The sequence below is a fragment of the Xyrauchen texanus genome, chromosome 6 (genome assembly GCF_025860055.1).
Source record: "Xyrauchen texanus isolate HMW12.3.18 chromosome 6, RBS_HiC_50CHRs, whole genome shotgun sequence".
In the NCBI taxonomy this organism is placed as follows: domain Eukaryota; kingdom Metazoa; phylum Chordata; class Actinopteri; order Cypriniformes; family Catostomidae; genus Xyrauchen; species Xyrauchen texanus.
This window is the reverse complement of record NC_068281.1, coordinates 29,796,434-29,824,416: the sequence shown is the minus strand read 5'-3', so window position 1 is coordinate 29,824,416 and position 27,983 is coordinate 29,796,434. Positions and strand designations below refer to the sequence as shown.

General features: G+C 39.9%; 1 protein-coding gene across 1 annotated transcript in view; it reads right to left on the bottom strand.

Moving 5' to 3' along the window:
• Positions 1-22,748: 22,748 nt before the first annotated feature.
• Positions 22,749-27,983, bottom strand: part of LOC127644674 (dihydropyrimidine dehydrogenase [NADP(+)]-like) — a 210,900-nt gene continuing 205,665 nt past the window's right edge. The window contains exons 21-23 of the mRNA XM_052127984.1: positions 26,326-26,475; positions 25,579-25,719; positions 22,749-23,808 (exon numbers count right to left, since the gene is read on the bottom strand). Coding sequence (XP_051983944.1) covers positions 23,644-23,808; positions 25,579-25,719; positions 26,326-26,475 — 456 coding nt within the window. The 3' untranslated portion in view covers positions 22,749-23,643. The remainder of the gene's footprint in view (positions 23,809-25,578; positions 25,720-26,325; positions 26,476-27,983) is intronic.

Below are 27,983 nucleotides of genomic sequence, written 5' to 3'. Positions count from 1 at the left end.
ACTGCAACAGCAAATTTCTCCATCAAAAAATCTCACCATAATCACACACTTTGGAAAAGATGACATTAGGAAAATGAAAATGGGAGTTCCCCTTCTGTCACTCACTCGAACTTGTGTTCATGTAGTGACACTAGGGGTCGCACTTGAGAGCCCCGAACACCTCTATTCTTTTGAGAAAAGACCAATGAGAATTGGCAATGGGAATATTCATGCATATGGGTATAAAAGGAGAAGGAATGCCCACTCTCATTCAGGATTCTTCGGAGCCAAGCAGCAGACGTGGGTAGAGTAGCCAAAAACTGTACTCAAGTAAAAGTACAATTTCTTCAAAAACATAATTACTCAAGTAGAAGTAAAATAACTAACATAAATAATTACTTGAGTAAGAGTAAGAAAGTATCCAATTATAAGAGTACTCAAGTAGTGAGTAACTCGTTACTTTCACAAATGGCATAATAGACGTTAACTCCCATATATTCCATTACATAATACACATTTAACATGAATTATTATTATTATTAATGGAAATTCTGTCATCATTCACCATGTTGTTGTTCCAAACCTGTATGACTTTCTTTCTTCAATGCAACACAATAAGGAGATATTGGACAGAATGTTTGCCTGAGTCACTATTTACTTTCAGTGAATGTTTTTTTTTTCTATATTTTGAAAATTAATGGTGACCGAGACTGTCAGTCCCTAACATATTTCTGTCAAACATATTTTGTTTTCCACATTCTACAAAGCAACACACTGGTTTGGAACAACATGAGGGTAGTGAAATGATGACAGAATATTCAATTATGGCTGAGCTATCACTTTAAAGATATAGTTTACCAAAAAATTCTCTCATCATTTACTCACTCTCATGCTATCCCAGATGTGTATGTGTTCCTTTCTTCTGCAGAACACAAATTCATGTTTTAGCTCTGTAGGCCAACATTTTCATGCTCCAAAAAGCACATAAAGGCAGTATAAAAGTAATCCATAAGACTTCAGTGGTTTAATCCATGTCTTCAGAAGTGAAATGATAGGTGTGGGTGAGAAACAGATCAATATTTGTCATTTTTTGAAGAATGTGAATCACCAAAAACACAAGAAGAATGTGAAAGTGATCTGTTTCTCTGTTTCTCATCCACACCTATTACATTGCTTCTGAAGATACTGATTTATCTTACGGATTATGTTTATACTGACTTATGTTTGTTTGTTTAGCTTTAAAATGTTGCCACCCATTCTCTTGCATTGTATTGACCTACACATTTTGAAATTCTTCTAAAAATCTTCATTTAAGTTCAGCAGAAGAAAGAAAGTCATACACATCTGGGGTTTCATGAGGGAGAGTAAATAATGAGAATTGTAATTTTTGGGTGAACTATCCCTTTAAGGGCTCTTGTCAGATCTGGATGAATTTGTCAATAAGAAGAGAGGTTTGAAAAAATTTCTAGTAAATATTAAAATGAAAACGTGAAAATGTCCCACAAGGAAATTATATATAATGCTGAAATATTATGCCTTCTTTCGCTATTTCATAGCTTTTAATGTTCTGTGTATATTTTTATTTCAGTGTAGTTACAGTTTTCAGTGTCGTAAGTATTTAGATTGTTCCGCTCTCTAAATGCAGAGTACACAACCTACGTAGGGCACCAACGTGTGTCTGAAACCGCCCCCTATCCACTTTATAGTGCACTATTTCGAGTTTTTGGTATTTTGTAGGGGTGTCTGAATTCTGAGTGAGCCACTCGTTCCCTACTTTGGTTCACTCATTCTTACCCAAAATTCACTCTAATTTCAAGTGTACATTTCAACTACACTTGATGTTGGTTAATTTTTTGGAATATGACCACACTCTACTAGGAGTGTGGCATCCTCGTGGGAACTGGCCCATGGCACCTCTCTAGCAGACATCTGCAGAGCAGAGGGCTGGGCTACACCCAATACCTTTGCAAGATTTTACAATCTCCGGGTTGATCCGGTTTCACGAATTCGGTGGAGGAGTTCGCAGCTAGACCCACTACGGGTAGTCCTGTACTGGATAGGTGCTCCACAGGTGCCGATTACTCAGGTAACCCCCTGTGATGGATTTTCTGTGATAGGGTATCCCTGTCGGCAGACCCGCATCTCCCTTGGGCAGTGCCCTCTCTGCCCCCGGCCGCCGTGTTTGTAGAGCTTCTCCCCTTCGAGGCAGAACCTACTACCGCACCCCTTCCATGTGAGGCTTGGTGAGCCCACATGTCATATTACCACATGTTGACCTCCCCTTTTGTGCAGGATGTGGTCTCCACTGGGTCTTTTCCCCCTGAAAGAATAGGAACGGAAAAGAACACCTTCCCCGATGCGTATAATAACGTAGATGGCCCCTGCCGGATCTAATACTTGTGGAGAGAAAACATAGAGAGAAAAATCCGCTGCTGGCATGGCCTGCTCCAATGCTAGTTATGTCGCTTCCTCCCCTCAAGGATGTGGGGAACTACATGAACTACATGGGCATTGGGGGAGGTTACGTGCAGACTGATGCACCTGCTATTACGCACGCAGCAGCTTGCTTGCACCTGCATCAGCAGTTCACGTAACACGGTTCAACTGTTGTGGCGTTTTTCTATAGGGACCACTAGTGTCACTACATTTACACAACGTTGAGTGAGTGACAGAAAAGGAACGTCTTGGATACTGTCATAAACTCCATTCCCTGATGGAGGGAACGAGATGTTGTGTCCCTCTTGCCACAACGCTGTACTAGCCGCTGAAATGACCAGACCTTGTCTCAGCTCCTCAGCACAAAACCGGAATGAGAGTGGGCATTCCTTCTCCATTTATACCTGGATGTCTGGGGGCGTGGCATGCAAATTCCACTCGCCAATTCTCATTGGCCTTCTTTCAAAAGAATAGAGGTGTTCGGTGCTCTCAAGAGCGACCCCTAGTGTCACTAAGTCGACACAACATCGCTTTCCTTCCATCAGGGAACGGAGGTTACAACAGTAACCCGTTTAAGTTAGGAAATGTCTTTGTTAGTGTGTGGGGGGAAAATGACTGTCAAGACATAATGATGAACAGTTTTGTGGTGGCCAGCAATATGCAGTCCACAGAAAACCTGTGGAGGGATCTAAAACCAGAAGTTGGGTGAGAGCAGTCTTTATATTTGGGAGATATTAAGCAGTTTCGAGAAGAACACACTGCCAGTTCATTGGAACCTCATCCATGGATACTCCTGGATTGCAAGCTGTGCTACCACAATGTCCTACTACATCTGCAGCATACACAGTATTCAGGATTTTGTTCAGTGTTTTTGAATACCCTTGAGTGAGCAAACAAATTTTAATAAAATTCCAGCTCATCAACACAGCTGCTGTTATTCTGTGTATATACAGCAGAGCTAGTTTAAGTCTCTGTAGTATTTAGACATTCAGGTGAATGCTTGTGTCCTGTATGTCAACAGCTCATGGCAGCAGCACAGTTTGTTTTTGACAGAACAGCTCTGTCAGCGAGAACTGAGCATGGAATCACCTGCATGAGATTCACAGTAGGCTCACAGGCTCAACAGAAATGTGAATACCAGGCATTCAGAATGACATCTTTTTTTCTTTTTTTTTTTTTTTACCCAAACTGACATGTCTTGACCTAAACAAAAAAGGGGTGTAAAAAAGTGGGAAAAATTGTGTACAGAGTGGTTATTCACAGATTAAAGCAACATCTCCCAGGTCACAGGATGAGGTAGTGTTTCCCAAAATCAAATGGGCTTTTATCAATATGCAAATTACATGATGGCTTTCATGCATCTATTTTTAATTACTCAAGAGGTCTGCTGTAAGCTGCAGAACAGTCGCAGTGGACAAGAGCTCACCACTGTGAATGTTTACATTTCCGTTTTCATTCAAATCATTGAATTATACCATAGAGTCTGTGCAGTGATTTTGTGCTTATTAAAACTAGATCAGCTTGATTGGTGAGCCCATCATGTTAGGAAGTATACCTGCGATTGCAGGACATTGAAATATGGATAACTCCAGCAGGACAACTTTAAAACTAATTTAAAAACAAGTCAGGCAGTGGTTGTCTGTCAGATGCGATATAAATAATAAACAAGCATCTCACTATAAATCCATCTACCCTGATTAACGGAGAAAAGGAGAGAGGATTTGGAGGAGTGTTTTTCATTCTAAGTGACAACTTCGGGTTATTGTCAAGCGATGGGTATTTTATTTTATTTTTTAAGAAAAAGTACTACACAGAATCTATAGCTGTCCCAAATAATGCAACATACACTATGCACTCACTAGTGTATGAATTTTCAAAGTGTAGTAGTGTCCAAAATGGAACAATTTTATTTTACAACACGAAAAAAGAGCTGAAGGAAGTGATCTTTCAACCGCACACAATGTGCTGCCACTAGCTTTCGTTATCTAATCTCAGTTCAACACTTACCTCTCAAATAATGCACATATTCACAAAATGTGAAATGATGGTAAAGCATTCCACTCACATTTGAGTAGAATGAGTGATCATAAGTAATGGTTATGTAACACAGTGATAAAATCTCCACTGTCCCAACTTTTTTGTTGCTGTAGTACAGGGTGAAGAGAATTGACTAAACACTCCTTTTTGTTTTTATTACCATTTTCCATACTGTCCAAACGGAATTGGGTATGCGATAGGACTGCATAGTTTGTCCAAAATCTTACCCACTTACCCAAAATCATTTACAACTAAAAAACTCACTTTTGGTGCCACTCTGTGGACATTTCACCTGGAAACTGGAGCTCACAGTGGCCCATACTTTCAACAACACTTCCATCTTCGGCCACTGGGGGCAGTGGTTCAAATTTTGGTAAAAATGAGAAAAGCAGAACTTTTTTGACCTTTTTTGGCTTTTTTGACCTTGATTAGATTGTTCAGGTTTGTTTGATTAGGGTTGGAAGTAAACTCTACAGGACAGTGGCCCTCCATGCCTGTATTTTAATAGCCCTGATCTATCGGCATTGTATATCTGCTCTCTACATAACAGTACCAGCATCAGCCTTTAAAAAACCACCACCAGCAACATATTAGACCACCATTAATTATCTTTTTTACAGGTCAACTTTAGTCTAGGAACAAATGCATGTGTCTCTTGAATGGATTGCTTTATTTAAAAAACATCTGTAACATGCCTACCCACATAAGAATAGCATGTAGTAAAATAAATAGGATACTCAGGAGGCTTGTAAAGAGAATTACAAACATTTTTGTCTTTAACTGCTCAGTCTTGCAAGATTTAAATTGTACAAACAATCGTGGGTAAACATAAAAATGGGTAAAAGGCAAAAAAAATGCTACAAAACATGTTAGCAGAAAATAGTGGAGGAAAGCAAACGCATGGGTGTTGGCTTGGATTATCACAGAGTGAATTCTAGAAAATTAAACCTGGAATGTTTGCACCTCAATAATGATTGAGTCCTCAAGATGGAAAATTGAACATCATTTCAGCTCACTGATTCACAAGAGTCACAAGTTAAAATCCCTGTTGTGTTTGGCTGCTGTACACTGGGCTCTCTATGTGTTATTATATCACGCAAACCAAGTTCTGCTTCACCTCAGTATAGGTTTCATTTAGGTTTATGATAAAATTACAAGGAGAAAACTCCCACAATTCGATGCAGATTGAATTAAAGACCCTACTTATTTTTCACAATAAACGTTTAGTGCTATATCTCAGTGGCGACGCTGACATACTGCTAAAGAATAAAATCAAATTTAACCTGATCAAAAGATGATTCTCCCAATCCCTCATTTTGACATTGCTGTAAAATCTATTTTATAGCAATTGCAAAGGTAAAGATCGATGGTGAGTGAGGGGGATTGCCATCGGACCGTATCTCTTTTGGTGAACTAAAAAAAGTCCAATTGATCTGCTGAAATCCGGGCTCAAAGAGAAGCACCGCTTGCTTCTTTGCTCCAAACGCCACTGCAGATTGGCTATTTTCAGACAATTTTATCCCCTTTTACAGTAATCACCGCCATTACCATCTCTCATTGCATTTGTCAGGGGAGTATCATTTAACATCTGCTTTTGGCCATACTCTGTGCAGGGATGAGACTGAGCTGTGATGAAGAAGCCTGAACAACGGCAAACCCGGGCAGTCGTTCAGGATTTAGTGATAAAGGTGCCTTTATAAGAGAGACTGTACAGTAGGTTAACACCTCACCCCCTATAAGGAAAGACCTGTAGTGCAGCTCTTACCACTGGGGAAGAAAGAGGTTGCTTAGATGACATGGAGCCAGCCTCATGGTTGCTGTAGGGGTGTGCCAAGGCTTGGCAGATAGGTGCATTCTGGAGTCAGTCTGGATCCAACTCTGCCACACAAGGGGAGAGCAGGCCAGGACTGATCTCCAGCATAATGGCTGACAAAATGAAATTAGCATTGGCCAGTGTTCCACAGACATCCTACCTCCACCAGCCTAATTTTATTTAAGCAGCAAACAAGAATTTGTATCTTTATGACTAGGAGTGTGCCACAGTATTGACAACACTGACAAGGGCCATTGTTGCATCCTGAATAGGATTTTTATTTATTGTATTTATAATTTTTGTTTTGCACTGCATGAAGTTGTTACCTGAAAGCTAAATTTCTACCTGATCTGATTTTTAATTTACTGTTTTTGGTGTGAACTAATGTTGTCAGGTTGATTCAATCATATAAAAAATAGTTATTATAGACATTACAGTGTAGTGTAACATCCTGTTGTGAACCCTTTTCTTTGAAAGACGCCTTGCACACTGTGCGAAATGATGTTTAACATTTTTTATGATATTTAATCCTTCATATTTAATATGAAATGTACATTTGCTAAACTCATTTAAAAGGAACTTAATTATGTATTTCTTAACTATATATAGAAGTTCCAATATTAAGGATAACAACAAACAAGCCAACAAACACAAACTACAGAGTAATTAAATGAAAACACAAAGTAAATCACCAATGTCTGCTTTTGTTTTTTGATTTTTGTCCACTCCTGAATTGAAGCGCCTAATCATTTACTGCCATTGCGCAGTGATTTTGTCTCTCTCACCTCTTCAGGCTTTTATAGTGGAGAGGAATGAAAGGCTCTCTGCCTGCTTCCTGCCAATGCCAATTAGCCCAGGTCAGAGGTCGTGAGTCTATACAGCACTCACCAGTGGCTCCAATTCGCTTGTGCCTCACCATGCTAATAGCTTTAATGATTATTTTCACATTCACATTTACATCTTTGGAGGTAACAGTGGTTGAGGATACAGTCAAATAAGATTTGTCAAGGGACAGGCCAAACTTGTTGAGATTACGGTTGTCGTGGAAATCAGTGGAAACATTTGATCATTTTTAGTGCAGTAGAAGCTGGTAAAAAAGTTAGTGCCATTGGTACATTGGTAGCACTGCTGGAATATTGGCCTTAGACAACATAGACAATGTAAATACACTTTAGAAGATTTCCTAGAGAACTCGGTCAATTGGGTCTAACATAATAAGATGTTCTGGGATTACTGATGTGAAATGGAACCACAGTGCAGTCTTTTAGCAGAGTTAGCTTTCCCATATAATGTTTATATCGAGGTACCCTCTACTGGATAGCACATGGAATTTCCATTCAAATCAAGACCTAGTGCAAGGTTGGCGAGGTAAAAAGGTATGTGCTTAAAAAATCAAGAAGCACGATGGAATATTTTCTAATCTGGTCTTTAAAGGAAGCTGTCGAAAATGTTTAATGCGTTAATTTTCTTTATCGTGCTTAGTGCATTAGATTCTGACATTTTATTCAGCTTTGTGTGAGTCCTAAACACTGGTTGGAATGGGGCGGAACCTTTGTGCTGTGCCAGGGGCATTACACCGGTGCACACACCACAAACACACACAACAGTGATTCTGTGCCAATAATTAAGTGATGGAGAAAGGACGTCTTTAGCGTAAGCCACATTCACACGACCCGCTGGAGAAGCATCAGTGGCAAATCATCATGATTGATGTAGCAAAGTAGATAGCAATGATAAATATTGTGGAGGATAAGGGTTGAAGATATTTTATTCCCATTGCAATGAAAATACAATCTATACGTAGCCATAGTTTAGTAGTTGATGTGGAACATTTATTTTTAATGTGATATTCAGATTCACAACAGCTGTCAGCTGAGGGCGCTATTTTGCAACTGTTGTGTTTGACAACCATGAGAAGACGCACTGCTGCTCTTCTGGTCTCAATGCTATCTTTGTAGGGTGGTGTTTTGGAAAAATGGGTGCCCGGCATGTCTTATTGGAAGTCTCGTGGAAGTTCCAGAATGACTAAAATCGCTTACAGGACTTTAAGTAAAACTCCTATGTGGCATCAGAAAGTTCTGTAAATAAAACCAATTTTTGTGGATTTATAACATTATGATTATATCATATATCACATCACTACTTAACTGAAGATAAACTTTGTTGGCTTCACAAAACCTTGTCTGAAAGTTTTAAAAAGCTTAGTAACAAAATGCAAAATCAAAAGAGAGAGAAAGAGAGAGAGAGACTTACATTTTATCCACCTATTTTTCAGCGAAACTCTGGCGCTGCCATTTTCAACCTGGAATGAGGACCACTTCCGATCTCAGCCACTTCCAGCTATTTTAGCGATACAAAAATACTACATTATGCTGCTTTATATAACATGCTGGCAACATATGTCATCATATTATTATCATTAATTATGATTTTCATAAACTCATTAGTTTTGAACGCATATAGTTTTACCGTATATTGCATTTCGGCATTGTTTTATCACACTGTTGCACAGGCAGAATGAATGAGAGATCAGGTGCTGACAGGACAATCCTCTGCCCCATCTGACACACCTCCATAAACTTTACACAACCAGCAGAGAGAAGAAAGATGCTGGACAAATGCTACTTTAACTTTCTTTGCACCAAAACTGCATTTTATTCTCCGTTCTTGTCAGAGAGCATTCTCTCTTTCTTAGCATGCATAGTAAACAAACACACATATCTTGCATTCAGCATGGCTTATGAAACATCCCCTTTGGAAATAAATAAATAAAGGCATCATTGGATGTTATGCAGTTACATATAAATGGAGGAACACTGCATTGTCACGATCTCGGTAAAGTAAGAATATAAATATAATATAAATGCTGACGTTAGAAAATTATCTGATATTAGGTTATCATTCTGTTAGCTTAGAAACCCATTTCACTAAATTCTGGTATTATTATCCTTCTATTTATTTACATTGCGGTCAATAACAGGAACGTTTACAGATTCCTCGTAAATGCAGCCGCTGCTTACTTCCACGTTGCAAAATAAGGTGGATATTAAAGGCCGTGTGTGGGTTTTGTTTACATTTTTTAAATATGAGACCGCTTCAGAACTGACTCCAGACTCGAGTCCCGAGATGGGCATGGTGCCACGGGCCATATCGCATGGCTATCACGGCGGTCTGTTGCCGCCTCTTCAGCCCTTGGATCGACCTCACATTACTACGGCAGGTATTCCCCTAGAGTAGGTCTCTAGGTACGTCGAGGGTACAACGGACACCTCCAAAACAGGCTGGGGTGCTGTATGCAATGGGCACTCAGCCGCTGGCTCCTGGATGGGCCCGCGGCCACATTGGCTCATCAACTGCCTCGAGTTGTTAACAATACTGATCCCCCTGTGGAAGTTCCGGCCGTTGATCCAGGGCAAGCACGTGTTGGTTCAGACAGATAACACCGCAACAGTGTCATATATTGACCATCAAGACGGCTTACACTCCTGTTGTATGTCACAACTTGCCCGCCGTCTCCTGCTCTGGAGTCAGCAGCACCTCAAGTTGCTGCGAGCTACTCAACACCTCAGCCTCAACACAGCAGTGAATACACTGCCATGATAGGTTGCCCCCAGGGGAGAGTGGAGACTCCACCCTCAGGTGGTCCAGCTTATTTGGAGTCGATTTGGGCAGAATCCTCCACTTCTCACTTTGGTGCGCCCTGACCGAAGCACCCCTCAGTATAGACGCGCTGGCACACAGCTGGACCCTGCACTGCGCAACTATGCATTTTCCCAGTGAGCCTACTTGCACAGACCCTGTGCAAGGTCAGAGAGGATAAGGAGCAGGTCATCCTAGTAGCCTCACGCTCCTTGCGTCAGCCACCCCCCGGCGAATTCCCCTGAGGAAGGACCTTCTTTCTCAGGGACGGGGCACCATCTGGCATCCGTGACCAGACATCTTGAATCTCCATGTCTGGCCCCTGGATGGGTTGCAGAAGACGTAAGTGGCCTACCACCTGCTGTGGTAGACACGATCACTTAGGCTAGGGCTCCCTCTACGAGGCACCTGTATGCCTTGAAGTGGCGTCTGTTTGCTAAGTGGTGTTCTTCCCAACGTGAAGACCCCCAGAGATGCACAGTTGGATCGGTGCTTTCCTTCCTGCAGGAGAGGTTGCAGGAAAGGCTGTCCCCCTCCACCTTGAAGGTATATGTAGCCGCTATAGCAGCACACACCATGACACAGTGGATGGTAAGTACTTAGGGAAGCATGACATGATCATCAGGTTCCTGAGAGGCTCCAGGATGTTGAATCCCTCCAGACCCTCTAACAGACATTTGCAGAGAAGCGGGCTGGGCAACACCCAACACCTTTGCGAGGTTCTACAATCTCCGGGTTGAGCTGGTTTCGTCCCGTGTCTTGGCAGGAAAGAACAGGTAAGTCAGGACAGTTGACCGGGTGTATCGCTTCACTGAGCTGAAGACATGCCCTGTTGACTCCCAGTAGTGTTCACAAACGTTATACGTTATTCAAGGACCCGAAAGCAGTTGCGGAACAAAGATGACCGCTTCGCACTCATATCACATTAATGATAACATCAACATAAGTTGTTATCATTTAAGGTAGGCTTTTCACCTCTAGATGGTGTTTTTTGTTTAATTTTTTTGCACTGTAGTCAGTCTTTACAGGCAAGAAAAGTCAATGCAGTCTTGCAAATAGAGCTCACAATTGGCAATCACAGATTTTCATGCTAATTGCAGTCGCAGTATTCCATTTCAAGAGCGTAGTCCATCAATAGACTGAGGTGATGCAGGCAGAGATCAGTGAGGTGCATCGCAGTTCAACCTGGCTGGTAAATTCGGTAATGTTCGGTGTGGTCCGTCCTAAATCCAAGGTTCAGACAATGGCATATGAAATGGAGCTGGATACAGCCGGTTCTGGTGACCTCAGGATAGGAGTCCCGAGGTTGAGACAGGGAAACAAATAAAATAATATAAGCATAGATGCCATTCAATTTATTTCAGAGTTATAAATCATGATCAATGTTTCTGGTTTCTGGTTCTGGCAGACTAAACTAAAGCAGCCTAATTTTGGTTTGAGTGATAAATTAGGTGTATGCCTGGCTAAATAGATGAGTCTTTAGTCTAGACTTAAACTGAGGGAGTGTGTCTGCATCTCGAAAAGTGTTAGGGAGACTATTCCATAGTTTAGGAGCCAAATATGAAAAGGATCTACCTCCTTTTGTGGATTTTGATATTCTAGGAACTATTAACAGGCCAGAATTTTGCGATCATAATGAGGTCACTTAAGTACTGCAGAGCTAGACAATTCAAAGCTTTGTACGTAGTTAACAGAATATTAATTTTTAATTTATTAATTAATTAATACGAAATTTAACAGGTAGCCAATGTAACGATGATAAAATGGGGCTAATATGATCATGTTTCTTGGTTCTCGTTAACACTCTGGCTGCTGCATTTTGAACCAATTGAAATTTATTTATTGATCTTGCTGGACATCTTCCCAGTAATGCATTACAATAATCTAGTCTTGAGGTCATGAATGCTTGAATTCGTTTTTCGGCATTTTTAAAGAACAGATTGTATGAAATATAACACCTAAGTTCTTCGCTGTTGAAGATGATGTAACAGTAGATCCATCGAGAGTAAAATTATATTTTAGCAGCTTATTATAGAATTTTTTGGTCCAATAATTAGTACCTTTTTTTGGTCAGAATTGAGCAGAAAGAAATTTCTGGCCATCCAATCTTTTATTTCATTGATACACTCACTGTGAAATCTCATCAGGTTCTGAAGAAATATAAAGTTGTGTATCGTCGGCATAGCAGTGGAATCTTATTCCACGATTCCTGATAATATCTCCCATGGGAAGCATATACAGGGAGAAAAGCAGAGGCCCTAAAACTGATCTTTGTGGCACTCCATACTTTACTTTTGTTTGGTTTGACAATTTCTCATTTACATATACAAAGTGGTAGCAGTTTGCTAAATAGGACCTAAACCATGCTAATGCAACTCAACAAATGCCAGCATAATTCTCTAGTCTATTCAAGAGAATGTTGTGATCTATTGTTTCGAATGCAGCACTAAGATCTAAAAGCACTAGAAGAGAAATTAAGCCATGATCAGATGATACGATGAAGTCATTTGTAACTCTGATAAGAGCAGTCTATGTACTGTGATCAAATACTATCATTATTAAGACTATGAGCCAAATTACTAGAGAGGACAGCGGCACCATCCCTGGAGGGATGAGTCAGTCTCTCTTTAGCAGTTCAGGTCTACCCCAAAAACTCTTTCAATTGTCTATAAATCCTATTTTATTCTTAAGACATCACTCAGACATCCAGCCATTCAGTGACACTAATCTACTATAAACCTCATCACCTCGATGAGCAAGGAGGGGACCAGAGCATATTACAGTGTCTGACATAGTTTTTACAAATTCACACACCTCTTATCTTTAGTGATCTCCGACTGGCGAAGCCGGACATCGTTAGTGTTGACATGAATAACAATCTTATAAAATCTACGTTTAGCATTAGCCAGCACTTGTAAATTTTATTTGATGTCAGATGCTCTGGCACCCAAAATGCGAATAACAATAGTGACTGGAGTCTCTATTTCCACATTCCTTACAATAGAATCACCGATAACAAGGGCTCTTTCAACATGATTCTCAGTGTGTGCATCACTGAGTGGGGAGAATTGATTGGAAACCCTAATAGGAACAGGAGAGTAGTCTCTTTTTGATGAGTGAGTATGCTGCTGAAACATCACCCAAATGCCCTGCTGCGGGGTCTCTACAGCCGAATCAAAGTGTGTGTGTTGCTCTCTGTAGTACTCGCATCCAAAACAGTATCTACTGACTTCTCTTTCTCACTGACCTCCACTCGAAAAAGGATCGCTTTCTGTGCATTTGCAGATCACTTCATAATTTTGAAACAAATCTAGCATCAAGATGTGCACACAAATCTACAAATAGGTGGAATCAACCCATTGTCTACTCAAGCCAATCAGATAACGGCCACATTACTTGGACCAATCATAGCATGTTCTAGCTTCAACCAATCATGCTTCGTTTTATTATCAGGGCGGGACCAGAGTCACAGCGCTCTCATGAGCATAGAATCAAACACTTAAAGATATGCTCCAAGGCCGCAAACTCTAATAAATGGATGCCATCAGATGAATACTGTGACTCATAGGCGGAAATCGCGGGGGGTCGGGGGGTCAGGATCCCCCCATCTGAGGGTTGTCCCCCCCTAAAATAGCATTAAAATATGTGTATTGTAAATAATATAATGATATATTCTTAAAATAATTGTTTTTAGACAAACGGGGCAACAACAAAAAACCCCTTGGTGTCCCCTTCAAAAATTGCTCTTGAGAATTGTTATGTTTATTGTCCCCCCAAACATTTTGATGACATTTTTGCCCCTGCTGTGACTTAAGGTTCTTATAATTTTTTTATCAGTTGTAAACATGTGTAGTTTCTTATTAAATGTCGACAGCTGAAAATTACCCATTTGTTGAGTGTTCTGATCAGTAGCATTATAGCTAACCTGGCTGATTGTATGAGTCTGCTATTTTAATTTTAACCAAGCTTCTTGACTGAAATGTGACATCAAAACCTTTACTCTTAATGTTACATGGAAGATCCAAACAGACACACTACTAGACATTTCAAAAGATCAATAGTACAGATTGTGTCTTTACAAAATAGTGATGGGCATTCCGGCTCTTTTCAGTGAGCCGGCTCTTTTGCCACCCAAAAGACTCTTTAAAAAATATATATTTAGTATTTTTTCAAGTCAAACAGTTAGTTTGCGATAGTTTCACTATAATAGATAGTAAAACAATTCTAATTAATTTATTAAATTAAATCAGACTCTACCTTAACCACAATGTATTTAAAAATGCATTGGTTTGTTATAAAAAATTATGCTATTAAACATTTGCATTTAAAGTATAACTTTTTATTGTATAAAAACAAAGTGCATATAAATCTAACCATTCAAAATGAATACAGTCTGAACAGCATAAGTTGGCTCTGCCCTCCCACACGCATCTTTGGTTCATTGGTGTCTGACCGACAGGAACAACATGTGAGGCTGTTAGTCTGAGCAGACAGTCAGAATTAATGTGTGTGCGCTTGAGCATTTAGGCCTATATTATTTTATTTATTTTTTCATTCTTTGAATTAGTTAATTCTATTCATTTAAATTTTTTGATTATTCATGTCATAATTTTTTACAAATATTTTTATAAATAGATTCTGATATGCGAGCCGTCTCCCAACGTTCACCAACAAGCGCCGGCTCTTAGAGCCGACTTGTTCATGAACGACCCCATCACTATTATAAAACATGAATCACATTTGATGATCTACACAGTTTTATACATTTCACACTGTGTACAAGATCTGTTATGGCATTAATTTGGTTTTACATTATGTTAATGCATATATTCATAAATTCATTGAAGTAATATTTTAAAGGATTTCTATTTTTAGCACTTAGTGTAATGGTAGACCAGTTCAATGTTGCTCGCAATAAATGATTGCTAACCCTGTAAAAAAAATGCGTGTTTCACTTATTTACTCAGGAAGTATATAGGCTGTGAGATACAGGAGGACAATAGCAATAATAATAATAATAATAATAATAATTATAAATGGGTTGCTGGAGGACTGGTGCTCTCTGCTCTACATCGCAAAAAGATGGAAACAGTTGTGGGACTTTTGCGCTACTGGTGGTAAGACATCACAAAACTCCATGGCCCAACCTTGTTTGTGTAACATGCTCTTTTCTATACAGTAATGGACTTGTTTTTAATGTGTAAATGTTATTTTTTCCAACCATTTGTGCAGAATGCTCTTACCCTTACTAGGAGTATCCATCTCAGACAACTGATACAACACCATGACATGGCAATGAGGATGTTCATGTACAACAAAATCAAGTCAAGTCAAGTGGTTTTTATTGTCGTTCAACCATATACAGTTAGTACAGTACACAGTGAAACGAGACAATGTTCCTCCAGGACCATGGGACTACACAGACTAAATAACATACCTATATAAAGTGCACGTGCAAATGTGTGCAAAAAGTACGGGACAGTACAATATATTACTAAAAATGAACAGGACAATAGGCACAGTGAGAGAGAGTGCAGCGCCGACCAGTACTCAGTAGTGCAAAAAGATGACAGTTTCTAAAAATGTAAACATAACATACTATGAGATAGTGTTCTATGCACATAGCAGTTATTGAGGTAGCAGCCAGGTATAAAGTGACAATAATTAAAGTGCAACTCAGGACACGTGTGTGTGTGTGTCAGTCCAGTCTCTGAGTATTGAGGAGTCTGGTTACACAGACTGGCCGTGAGGGCACGAATGCTTCGGTACCTCTTGCCAGACGGCAGGAGGGTGAAGAGATTGTGTGAGGGGTGTGTGTGGGGTCATCCACAATGACCCCACACACAAATCGAGCCAAATGCAAGCACACCAGTTGTAATATTCAATTCCGGTGTGTGTGTATAAATACATGAACTCAAATGTATTGTCTTTCGTAGTTATGTGCATGACAACCTGTAATTTGTAACCAAAAAAATCATACTTTTAGCCATCAGCCTTGCTTTAAAGTGTTAAAAACAGACACTCTTTAAAACCTATTTACCTCAAAATGCCTTGATAGAACTCAATAAAAGATTTGTCAACTAAATGACCAAAAATATTTTGTCAAATGAAATGTCATCACTTACAAGCATTCATGTTGATCCAAACGTCATGGTTACTGTTGTAACCTCCGTTGTCTGAGGGAAAGAACGAGACGTTGTGTCGAATGAAGTGACACAAGGGGTCTTCCTGGGATGCCAAACATACCTCTGAAACTGAGAAAAGGCCAATGTCAAGTTGGCAGACAGAATTTGCATGCCCCGCCCCGGACATTCTGGTATAAAGGGAAGCGGGGCAGCGAGTGGCAGTCAGGAATTTGCACTGAGGAGCCGAAAATAAGGTAAGGCCGTTTACAGTGGTAGGTCTAGTGCTGTGACAGGAGGGACACAACGTCTCGTTCCTTCCCTCAGGGAACGGAGGTTACAACAATAACCATGACATTTCCCTTCTGCCACTCACTCAACGTTGTGTCGAATGTAGTCCTACAGGCTCTGGAGGCCCTCCACCAGGCGGCCCCGCCAGGTGGCGCCGTTCTCAGGACACAGGTGGATCGCAACCACCTATATCGACCGCATCCAGGAACAACACAGGGGCGGAAAGGCATTTTGAAAAAGACATGTCCTGAAAAGGAAGTTCAACGCCGCTGCGTATTGCTCTTTTGTGAGTAGAAAACTGAAACTCTTTTAGGAGGAGAACACTCTTTTAACAGTGAAAAGCGATGTTGAAGCACCCAGGGGGCGAGAGAGAGAACGCCAGCTGGAAACGCAACGTAGATCCAACAGCAATGCATCACGCTGACAGAGGTGAGTGAAACAGTGGTGAACTTCAGCTTGTTGTTGCACAACCGTTCGGCTCCAAAGAAAAATTCTGACTGGCACTCGTATGTCCAGGGCGGGACATGCAAATTCTGTCTGCCAACTTGACATTGGCCTTTTCTCAGTTTCAGAGGTACGTTTGGCATCCCAGGAAGACCCCTTGTGTCACTTCATTCGACACAATGTCGAGTGAGTGACAGAAGGGGAACCCAAACCACTGACTTTCTTCTGTGAGAGGAACTCAAAAGAAGATGTCAGGAATTATGACAGGGACTGACACCCTCGTTTTCATTTTAGCCTCATTAGCACATCTACATTTTACAATGTATTCTCACATTCCACAGAAGATACTAAGTTTTTTTCCATCTCCCTCCCACTGCCCGTGCTAGTCTGTGTTCACATCATATTATTTGGGTACGAATCAAGTGGCAGCTGTTTACCACTGTAACTAGGTAACAACTCGGGAAAACTTTACTGTGTTAAGTGAAGTATTAAAGTTTGTCTCTTTGGATGTACCATGAAAACTTGCCATGCACAGAACAGCACTTGTGTTTGTCTCCTGTGGATGCATTGAATGTGCAGTGATGTGATGCATATTAGCGTTTGTCTGTTGGAAGAGATGTGAAGAATGTGAGCTGCTCTCTGCAGGCAGTGCATTTGGACACAAGCCGGTATAGGAGAAATGCATTATACCATAACAAATGTGATCACATTATTGCAAAGACGCAAATTATACGTCATCACAAGTGGTTCACTTCAGCAATTTGGTACTATTGTGTTCATATCAGCAGTGAACCGTACCAGAGTTCAAATGAACCGTACCCCAGACCACCTTTTCAAGTGGACCCGGATGCAGTTCCTGGGTGCACATCCGAGTTCGGAAAACAGCATTCACATCATCCAAACGAACCAAACTTGGACATCATTCGACCCCGGGTGCACACCAAAAGTACTAGTGTGAAAACATCCTAAATAGTAGAGGTTTTAAAAAAAACATGAGGGTGAGTAAATGACAGAATTTTCATTTTTAAGTAAATCAACCCAAAGACAATGTTAAGGTTTATTTAAATGTTGTATTGCACTTTCATTTGAAGACATGACATAGCAACTTAAAAATAAATCTGACATAACAGAAAAATAAACAATCTCATATTACACATTTTAAAAGGTGTCCTGTTTTGGAGCTGTAACCACTTTGTTTCTGAGGTGAGTCAAGCGCTCAAAGTTGATGGGCAGTACACAGGGGAAAGATCTGTAAAAGATGGCAATAACTAATTGTCACTATCAGAACATGATGCTGTATTTTAGAAAGGGACCCCATAATAGAAACTCCTAAAAACTCCACACAAAATGCTAAATTGCTAAATTCTAATAAATATTACCTTACAAATGCTTTTATAAAATACATTAACATAAAGTGAAACAAAATTATTGGCATAGCAGATTTTGTACACTGTGTAATTTAGGGTATTCATTTATGGTTTGTGCTCCTAAGATCATCTAATAAGTAAAAATCGACAAATGCGTGTAGTGATCCGCAAATGCACAAGAAGCAATCTACAAATAAATGTGCATGATTCACAAATAAATGACGGACAGAGTTGTGATTGTGAGTTAAAAATATATTTGTAAATAATATTTTTATTAATTTGTGAATTCACTTTATTTTTTACAGACTGTCAGAACAGTCTGAAGGTCTGTACCAAATTTGGTGGATGTAGATTAAAGCTCTAGTTGGAGATATAATTGATCATTTTTGTAATTGTTTTGGAATTTTGGAAAAACCCTTAACCAAGTCTGTAGAATAACAGTATATTGACTTTGTCAAGCCACCATAAAGGTGCTTTTAGCATTCACTTATAGTAAACAAGCATAAATGTACTGCCCTGTGAACGTGCTCAATAAATTACAGACAGAAAGTGTCTGTCTGTGTAAAAACTTACCTCTGAAAGTGTTTCAGTGAAACAGTTGTCCTCCGCCTGAATGACTTCAGGCAGTTCAGCACAGACTGCACACACATCATTGAGACCGAGTCTAACTCCATGCCGAGAAAAGAGATGCTCTGAACCAGAGAGAGCTTGCTCTTTTCCCAGTTGACCTGAAACCCTAGACGGCTGAGGTGCCTGAGCACCAAATCCCTGTGCGTGCACAGCAACTCTCGAGAGTGTGCTAGAATCATCCAGTCATCAAGGTTGTTGAGTATGCAGATGCCCACTTCCCTTAACGGGGCAAGAGCTGCCTATGTCTCTCTGACCTTGTACTGATATGCCTGGCCGTCTTTAAGAAAACCGTAGGAAGGGTCTGTGTCGAGGTAGAACCGAGATGTGAAAGTACGTGTCCTTCAGGTCTACTGCCGTGAACCAATCTTGATGCCTGACACACGTCAAAATGTGTTTCTGCGGGCACCTAGCGAACTGAATAATGTAGCCGAGTCGGATGGTCCTGGCCAGCCACCGCACCGGGTTGGAAAGCATTAGCAATGCGTCCAAGCTCCAGGCAAGGGGCACTAAGAGGATGATCACGTCTGACGTACCTGGGGGTGGAGCATCGGGGAGTGTTGCTTCGATCCGAGGCAGCTGTGCTGATGGGGAGCTCAAAGCACTTACCTTGCTCTGAGAAACTGACACAGGGGGGGTTAGCGACTGAGGAGGGCGGCCTCTTTGGCCAACCAGCGGGCCGAAGGCCAGGGGCAAGATGTGCTGGATGGCCTCCGTCTGCATCTTCACCGCCGAGAACTGCTGGGCGGAGTCCTCAACATTGTCCGATCTGGGAGATGGCCGCGTTGAGAAAGTGGGCTTTGTTGGCATCCCTCATCTCGAACAGATTCAGCCACAGGTGGTGGCGTAGTGGCTAAAGCACAGGGCTGTTAATCAGAAGGTTGTTGGTTTGAACCCCATGGCCACCACCATTGTGCCCTTGAGCAAGGCACTTAACTCCAGGTTGTTCCGGGGGGATTGTCCCTGTAATAATTGCACTGTAAGTCGCTTTGGATAAAAGCGTCTGCCAAATGCATAAATGTAAATGTAAATGTAGGTGGTGCTCCTGGACCACAAAGGTGGACATCGCCTGCCCGAGTACTCGCGCTGTGACCTTCGTCACCCGGAAGGCGAGGTCGGTCGCTGAGCGCAGCTCCTGCAGCACATCGGGATCAGTACTATCTATGTGCAGTTCTTTTAGTGCCTTGGCATGGGGTACATGCAGGATGAACATGGCATGCAGGGTGGAGGAGGCCTGTCCAGCGGCACTGTAGGCTTTGGTCGCCAGAGACAATGTAGTCCTACAGGCTCTGGAGGAGGGCACCGGTCGAGAGCGTACGAACCCGAATGTCTGTTTTGGGCAGCAAAAGGTGCCCTTCACGACCTCGTCAGTTCATCATGCACGTCCGTGAGCGGTGTTCCGAACCCAGGAACCAATCATCAAGCCACGAGCGCTCTGGGAGGGAGGAGGGATCCAGTCCAACACGATGCTTGCGCCGGCCCGGGAAAGCATTGTGGTCAGCTCTGCATCAGACTTAGACTAGGCGGGCAGACCTGAAGGTGGCAGCCCAGTCGAGTCATCGTCGTCCGACTTCGCCATTGCGCTCTCCGATGCAGCGATCGAAGACTCATCCTGCTCTCAGGGCCCGAAAGAGACGTCATGCTGGCCGTGAGGTGGGCTGGTCTCATTTCGGAAACGGACGGGAGCAAACGAGCGTGCCGGAGAACGGGAGGTCCGAGGGGAATTACCCGGCAAGACTGCGCCCATTGAACTCCCCAAATCGCCTCCAGTGCCAAACGGGCTGGCCTCATACCTGTGGGTATAAAGCCCAGTGCGGGGGGCAGCTAGAGTGGCTTTCCCGTGGAAGAAGGAAAGCTGCGACCGCAATATTGCCATGGTCATATTCTCGCAATGCTGCCTCAGAGTGATCACTGCCCAGACACGTGATGCAGCGCCCGTGGCCATCGGAAGCTGAGAGATAACGACCGCATCCAGGAATCACACAAAGACGGAAAGGCATCTTTATAAAGAAGCGTCTTTAAAAAGACGTTCAACGTCAATGTGTGTGCTCTAATAGAGAAAGGAATATAGCCGTATATCCAACAGCATACACTTCTTAAGAGGTGAATGGAACAGCAGTAGTATTCAGCTCGCTTATAGTACAACTGCTCAGTTCTGAAGAGGAGATCTGAATGGAGTGGGCATTCCAGCTCCTTTTATACCCGTATGTCCGGGGGTGTAGCATGCAAATTCCACTTGCCAATTCTCATTGGCCTTTTCTCAAACAATGGGAGCTGTTCTGGTCTCTCAAAAGCGACCCCCTAGTGTCACTACATCGACACAACATCGAGTGAGTGACAGAAGGGGAACTACATATACAGGACCAAGATATAAACTTTCCCTTATAAATTCATATATATTTTAACCTGAAATCTTTGTTGATTTAAAAATAAATAAATCATGGGCACGTTTTGCATCAACTACCCACACTGTGTCTCTGTAGCACTATAAAAATGTTGTTGTTTGTTCAAAGAGTTTCAGGTGGGACTATCTGTATGTTAACCAATGCCAGATGGGAGAATTTCGGAAAACTGTTTGAAAACAATGTTTATTTTCTGATCGTTGCTTCCTTCCTAACAGACATCAATATCCATCCACTTTCATGTTGCTGAAATTTATTTTTGTTGCTTGTTCTCAACTAAGCTCAGCATTTAACACAGTTCTGCCAGATCTCTCTGTCAAAGAGGAAAAGCCAGTCTCTGTGTGCCTTCAGAAAATACATGGAAATTATGATGGAGCAGCAGCTTCCTGTGTCACGTGTGGGCGTTCCGATGGAAAGGTCAATATTATTTCTCTAATACGGCACTTAGGAGGGGGAGCAGGAGGAGGGGAAAAGGGAGTGCTCTTGCTTGTCTTATTAACATTTATGAATAATTTAACCTGGCATGCCTGGCTATGGTCCAGGCACATCATTTCTTAATTGCAATCAGGGAAAGGAATTGGGTTGATGCACAGTGATGTATAAATTACAGGCGAGGTAGAGCTGGAGAAAGGGAAAATGCAGCTCTGACCAGTGACTTACTGTAATAGCCATCAAGCTGGCTTCAGTGACCTGCTGCTGTGCAATGTGAATATGGGTTTTGACATTGAATTGGGCACAATAATGTAGCAAGTCATACAAAAGTCCACTTTAGGGATAGTTCAGCCAAACATGAAAATTCAGTAATCATTTAAATCACCCTTATGTTGTTCCAAACCCATATGGTTTTCTATTCTCAGTGAAACTCAAAAGGAGGTATTTTATTATATACAAGTAAATGGTGACAGAGACTAACAATTTGTCTAACAACTCCTTTGTGTTTGACGGAAGAAAGAAAGAATATGACTTTCTTTTTGCTGAACCAACTCATCTTGCTGTGTGTTGGTTGCTAATTTTTCATGGCCAAATTAATGGAGCTCCAGTGCAAACTTTAGATTTATGGAGGACCAGTTTTCCTTCTAATCCCTTGTTATTGTGCAGTTATAATAAATGATGAAATAACTCAGACATGTCTGCCAGCTGTTTTTCCTAAATAAATGTTTTCCTGCATTTCAAACACAAACCTTCTTAGAGAAAGAATTGTCTGTATCTTGAAGATGAAAACTATAGCATTTTAATTGACTCGGTCTTCAGACTTGTCCAGTGTACCCAATCAGTTGTTTGTTTGCAGATGTAACAATAATAGTAGGATCGTATTAACACAATAGAGAGCAGGCATGACCCTTTCAGACTTGTACTCGTATCAGCTGCAGCGAATGCATTGCTTTGCATTAAAGGAACTGTTTTAAAAATAATTGGAATGGTTTGTTCTGTTTCTGTATTTAAATTTAAAGCTGGTCTTCAAGAAAACAATCTGACATTCTTTAGCTACAAACGTAAGACACAATTATAATGCAGGAATATTTTATTAATATGAATGATCACTCTTATTTGACAACAATTCAAACAATGTTTTTATTTATTTTTTTGGTGATTATTTACTTATCATTTGAAATCGATTTTTGGGGAGTAAATAAGTAATGTGATTAATCACTAACAAATATTAAAGCATAAATGTTTTATAAATACTTATTATAGGCTTTATTGTTAATATTATTCACAATAACTGTTCACCAAATTAATTGATATTTTCCTTAGTTTCAAAATAATGTGTACTGTGTTTCATAATTATCCAGTCAAAACTGAGACGTCAATATTGAGCATGTTTACATGCACACCAATACGCTGATAACAACCAAAAACCAGCTACAACACAAGAAAAGTGTGTTTACATGAGACTGCTTTTGAAGTCAAAACGTTACAACAAACAAACACTTGCGCACATTGCATAAGCCGGCAAGAAAACCGGTAAAGGTGTTTACATGCAGAACAAAATCAGGATAATGGGTACTTGTGTTGCTAATTTTTTTGCTTAAATTGTTTATGATCTTACCCCTGATAAAGGAAATCCATGTTCCCATACACGTTGTTAGCATTTTAAGCATAATCGTTGTAAGACGCTTGTGCATGTAAATGTGCTCGTTGTCATTTATTTTTTGGCATTTATATCAGAGAAACAACAACCATTTTTCTCAATCAATCCTCCCTTTAACTTTTGATTGATATATATTTGGGAAGGAATGAAAAAAACAACTTAAACAAAACATTTCACTTTGTTGTTTTGAAATAATGTGACTCTTTTGTGCCAGCACTATTATTCTAGCATAACTGGCTTGGGAATATGAGGCAATTATTTTTGCTGGCTAATTATTCATTTTCATAATAAAGGTAATTTTTCACACAGCAATTTTAAGTGGAATCAATGCTTTGAATGAGACGTCTGTCCTTCGTTTTCTTTTCTCTGTGGTCAGGTGGAGCGGCAGTGTGGTTTAGCAAACGGGATTAACAGGCAGGCCCCTTTTGGGCACATACGGCGTTGTCCTGGTAACCATTTTGATGCAGTCGATGATGGGGCACACGCTCAGGCAGAGAGTGCAGCCAGTGCAGCTGTCCATGATTACAGGAAGATGGGTCTCAGGGTCAAACTTAATAGCCTGCAAAAGAAGAGGAAGGGGAGGGAAAAAAGCTATTACATTGAGCAATTATCGACTCTCCATAGGAGGATTTCCCCAATCCTGGGAGAGCTTTTCACATAGCAACAAAAAAGCAACAACAATGACAGCTAGCACAACAGTGCTGTTCTTTAAGGTAAATAGTTGGCCTCCATTGCACACTACCCTTTATTTTTTAGACACTGCGTTTGGCTATTTATGTTTTCAATACGTGAGCCAAAGGCGGTACATGAACTTTATAATAGAGTGACCTCAAAAGACATTTTATGTATAATCTGAAAACAAACTTCTTGTATGTGCTAGTATCCTCATGTTGTGTCCAATATGTTATGTAAATAGTAAATGTAACATTGCCAGAAATAAACTTTTCCAAAAATACTCAATATTCACACCTTGGATTCAATAATCAGGGGTCTTTACTCTTTAAAATTGGAAGACTAAATATATAAATATGCTGTATTTAAATACAGTAAATAAATACACTGCTATTTCAGTGTCTTGTTAAAAAGCGTTGTGATTTTTACATGCTGTGTCAAGTTAAGAACTACTTCAACTGTTAAAAACACATCTCAAGACACCTATTCACGGTGCTGTGTTAAAGCTACACTATGTAACTTTTGGCCCTCTTGCAGTTGAATCATAGAACTGCAAGTTATTTTTGGAGGAACATTGTTTTGGTAATTACATCAGTCTGGATTTGGCTCTTCTCTTCTGCAAGGATGAATCTGATGGTTTGAGGAGTACCAATGAAACCATGGTTACAGGTGATCAACTTATCAGAGTGAATGCCAATAAAAACAACAAAACTCACACCCTCCCCTCAAAAAAATAAAATAAATAACGGAAGGAAGGAAGAAAAATACAGAAGCACTGCCATACCCCAATCCATAATAAAATGTATTCCATTAGAGTGGCTAACGCTATCTATTTAACTACCGAGCTATGAGAGCTACCTAGCTAACTATCAGTCCGATAAAATATCTTACCCGATGAGTGAGAAAATCGACTGTTTTGTATTTTATTACGGGCTCTGTCACTTTCCCTTTTTGCTTGTAGACTCTTCTCGGTTTGAGGTTTCTTTATTTTGAAAATGGTTGATTCCCAGAGGGTTGCCTTTTTGAATGATCCATTGTCAATGATGCTCATTTGCTGCTACAAGCTACAAGCTTTCAACTTCAAACTACTACCACACCTATCAAAGCATATATGCACAAGCTGTTTAGCTGGACATTCTTTTTTTTATTTACGGATGTCTGACGGAAGTATGCGATTTAAAGTCAAATCCGTCCCGACAGCTCTAAGATCTAAATCATTATTATAGGCTTAGCATAGTGAATCGGTGTAAGGCAAAAACATGGTTTGGAAGACAGATTGTTGGTGTACTTGCTCATTAATGATATTTTGCTCATTTCTAACAAAATTGTTTTACAAAGTGTAGCTTTAAGCTTTTGAGCCCTTTATTTCAAATGCCTGAATTTAATCAATTCATAAACAAAATGTTTTAATCAACAAATGTATTGCAATAACACGTATCACTTGGCATTAAATAGTATCAGATGTTACAAATATAAATCAGAGGAATTCATTATGGGGTATTTTTTGCTCTCAAATGTAAAAAAAAATTGTTTTCTGTGCCATTTTTGCTCCGAGCCTCCCATAATGTCGGACCCTGATAAAGAAGTAATTCCTTCCCCTTAAATCACATGTGGCACATCAAGATGACATATCACATAATTATCTGAGTAGTGTTACCTGGTAGCCTGAGTCATTGCAGGTCATGTAGCATTTGCCACAGTTGATACACATCTCTGGATCAATGAGGGCCTGCACTTGTTCATTGTTGTCCAGATCCTGATAGGCACCAATATGCTTCAGCGCTCTGGCAATCACATCCTTTACAGACACGAGAGGCAGGGATTAAACGGCAAGAAAAACAGCAGTGATGTCTAAAAAAAAACTGTTTGAAATGCAGCGTTCCATTCTTAAGTTAGCTTAATTAAATCAGCGCAGAAAGAAACAGATCGGTTTTGATGTCTGACTTCGATTTTGTGATCTCCCCTTCCTCCTCAAGATCCCTCACAGCATAATCACCTTGAGGAATGAAGCCATTTAATGGTATGAGCAGGAATAAAACATATGCTACAAAAGAGCTTCACACATAAAAGATGGACAGTATGTTGAAATTTTATATTTGCCTTTCTGTACAGTTTCGCAATGTATGCAATTATGTTTTACTTGAATAGCGCTATTTAAAATACATATTATCTCAAAGCAGCTTTACAGACAACATATACAATTTAAGTAATGCTGAAACCCCCAGTGAGAAAGCTAAAGGCTACCAAAAACTTTCTAAGACATTATAAAGATGAGGAAGAAACCTTGGGAGGAACCAAAACTCAGCTGGGGAAGCCCTCCACCTTGAGAGGACATATAGTATCCTAAATACTATATGTAAAGTAAACAATTAATGCTGGGTGATATTTGAAGATATTATCTTACTTTCACATTGGGGATGGGTTTTTTAGGGATGTTAACTCGTGCTGCATTAGAGCCCATGACCCCACTGTCATTGGCATCTTTCAGGCTCTTCTTGTACTTTGCCATGGCTCGAGTCTTCATCTCTAAGTATGGTCCAAAGCTGGGAAGACTCTATTAGACATAAGGATGAAACAGGTAAAACAAGTTTTAAAGATGTTTTTGTTCACTTGAGTTGTTCTTTGTAGACTGCCAAATACATTTTTTAATATAGTATATTAATTTAAAAGCATTAAAATGCTCAAATTTCTTCATAATTTTGAGATCATGTGAAATACAAAAATACTATAACATTTAGAAAGATAACACTATAACTTTTATTAAGGTCATTAAAAAAATCTGATCAGTAGTTCATGTGCATTCAAGTATTTAGAAATTTCATAAAATTTGGAATCACATATTTTAATTTAAACAGTCATATTTGAATGTACATGAGCAACTGATCTGCTAAACTTTACATACAGAATGTGAAAGGAATATTCTGGATTCAGTAACTTAAGTTTGATCGACAGCATTTAACATAAATGTTTTATTTTTTTTAAAGCAATAATTTTTTTTTTTTTTTAATCTGGTTTACAGTGAGACACTACAATGGAAGGGACTGGGGACAATTTTTTGGAGGATTTAAAGGGAAGCTTATAATTTTCAAAAAGCACTTACATTCATTCTTTGTTAAATTGTATGTACATTTTAAGGTTTTAGGGTTTACAGTGTTGCAATTTTACAAGTTGTAAAATTGGATATACTTTCACATAGAAACGGTTAATAAGCAATTGTATTACACTAAAATCATGATAACATGCATATTGTTTACATCTTATGGCTACACTTTTGAAACAGTGTGTATTTTAATGTTTATGGATTAATTCACTTCAATTGTAAATGCCTCACTGTAACCCAGATTTATGCTTTTGTAAAAAAGAAAATGAGGGACAAGACAAATTATTATTATTTTTGGGTAATCAACTTTAAGCCACAAATGCTATTGAACATTCCAGGTAATTCCAGAACATTACTTTAAAGCAGGGGTGGGGAACGTCAGGCCTCAGGGCCATATAAGGACTGCAATACCATTTTACCTGGCCCATGAGGTCATTTGACAAATCATTTAAAAAGAAAAAAAAAAAAAAAAAATGACCTTGATTCAATTAATTGTAAAAAAAATACAATTAAAATAGAATGATAACAAAGCAAATGACTGTATAATAGACAGACCTTTCAGAGTTTTTTCTTGGTGCGTGTGCCACAATCAGAAATTGCAAAACATTTCATGGCCTGTGAATAATTTAGTAAATACTTGAATGGCCCTTAATGGGAAAAAAGGTTCCCCACCCCTGCTTTAAAGATTGACAAAGGAAGTCTTCAATAAACTGTAAAATGCTAAAATTTCTTTTTCAAAATTTTAGAGAAAAAGAGATCAAGTGAAATAAATACTATAAATCTTAAAATGTAACACTTTAATAACTTTCATTACGAATGTTAAAATAATTTTATCAGTAGTTAATGTACATTAAAATAGTTTGAAACATCATTAATCTTTAAATCACATAATATATATATTCATATATATTAATATTTGAATGTACATGAACTACTGATCTGTTAAACATCGTGCAATGAAA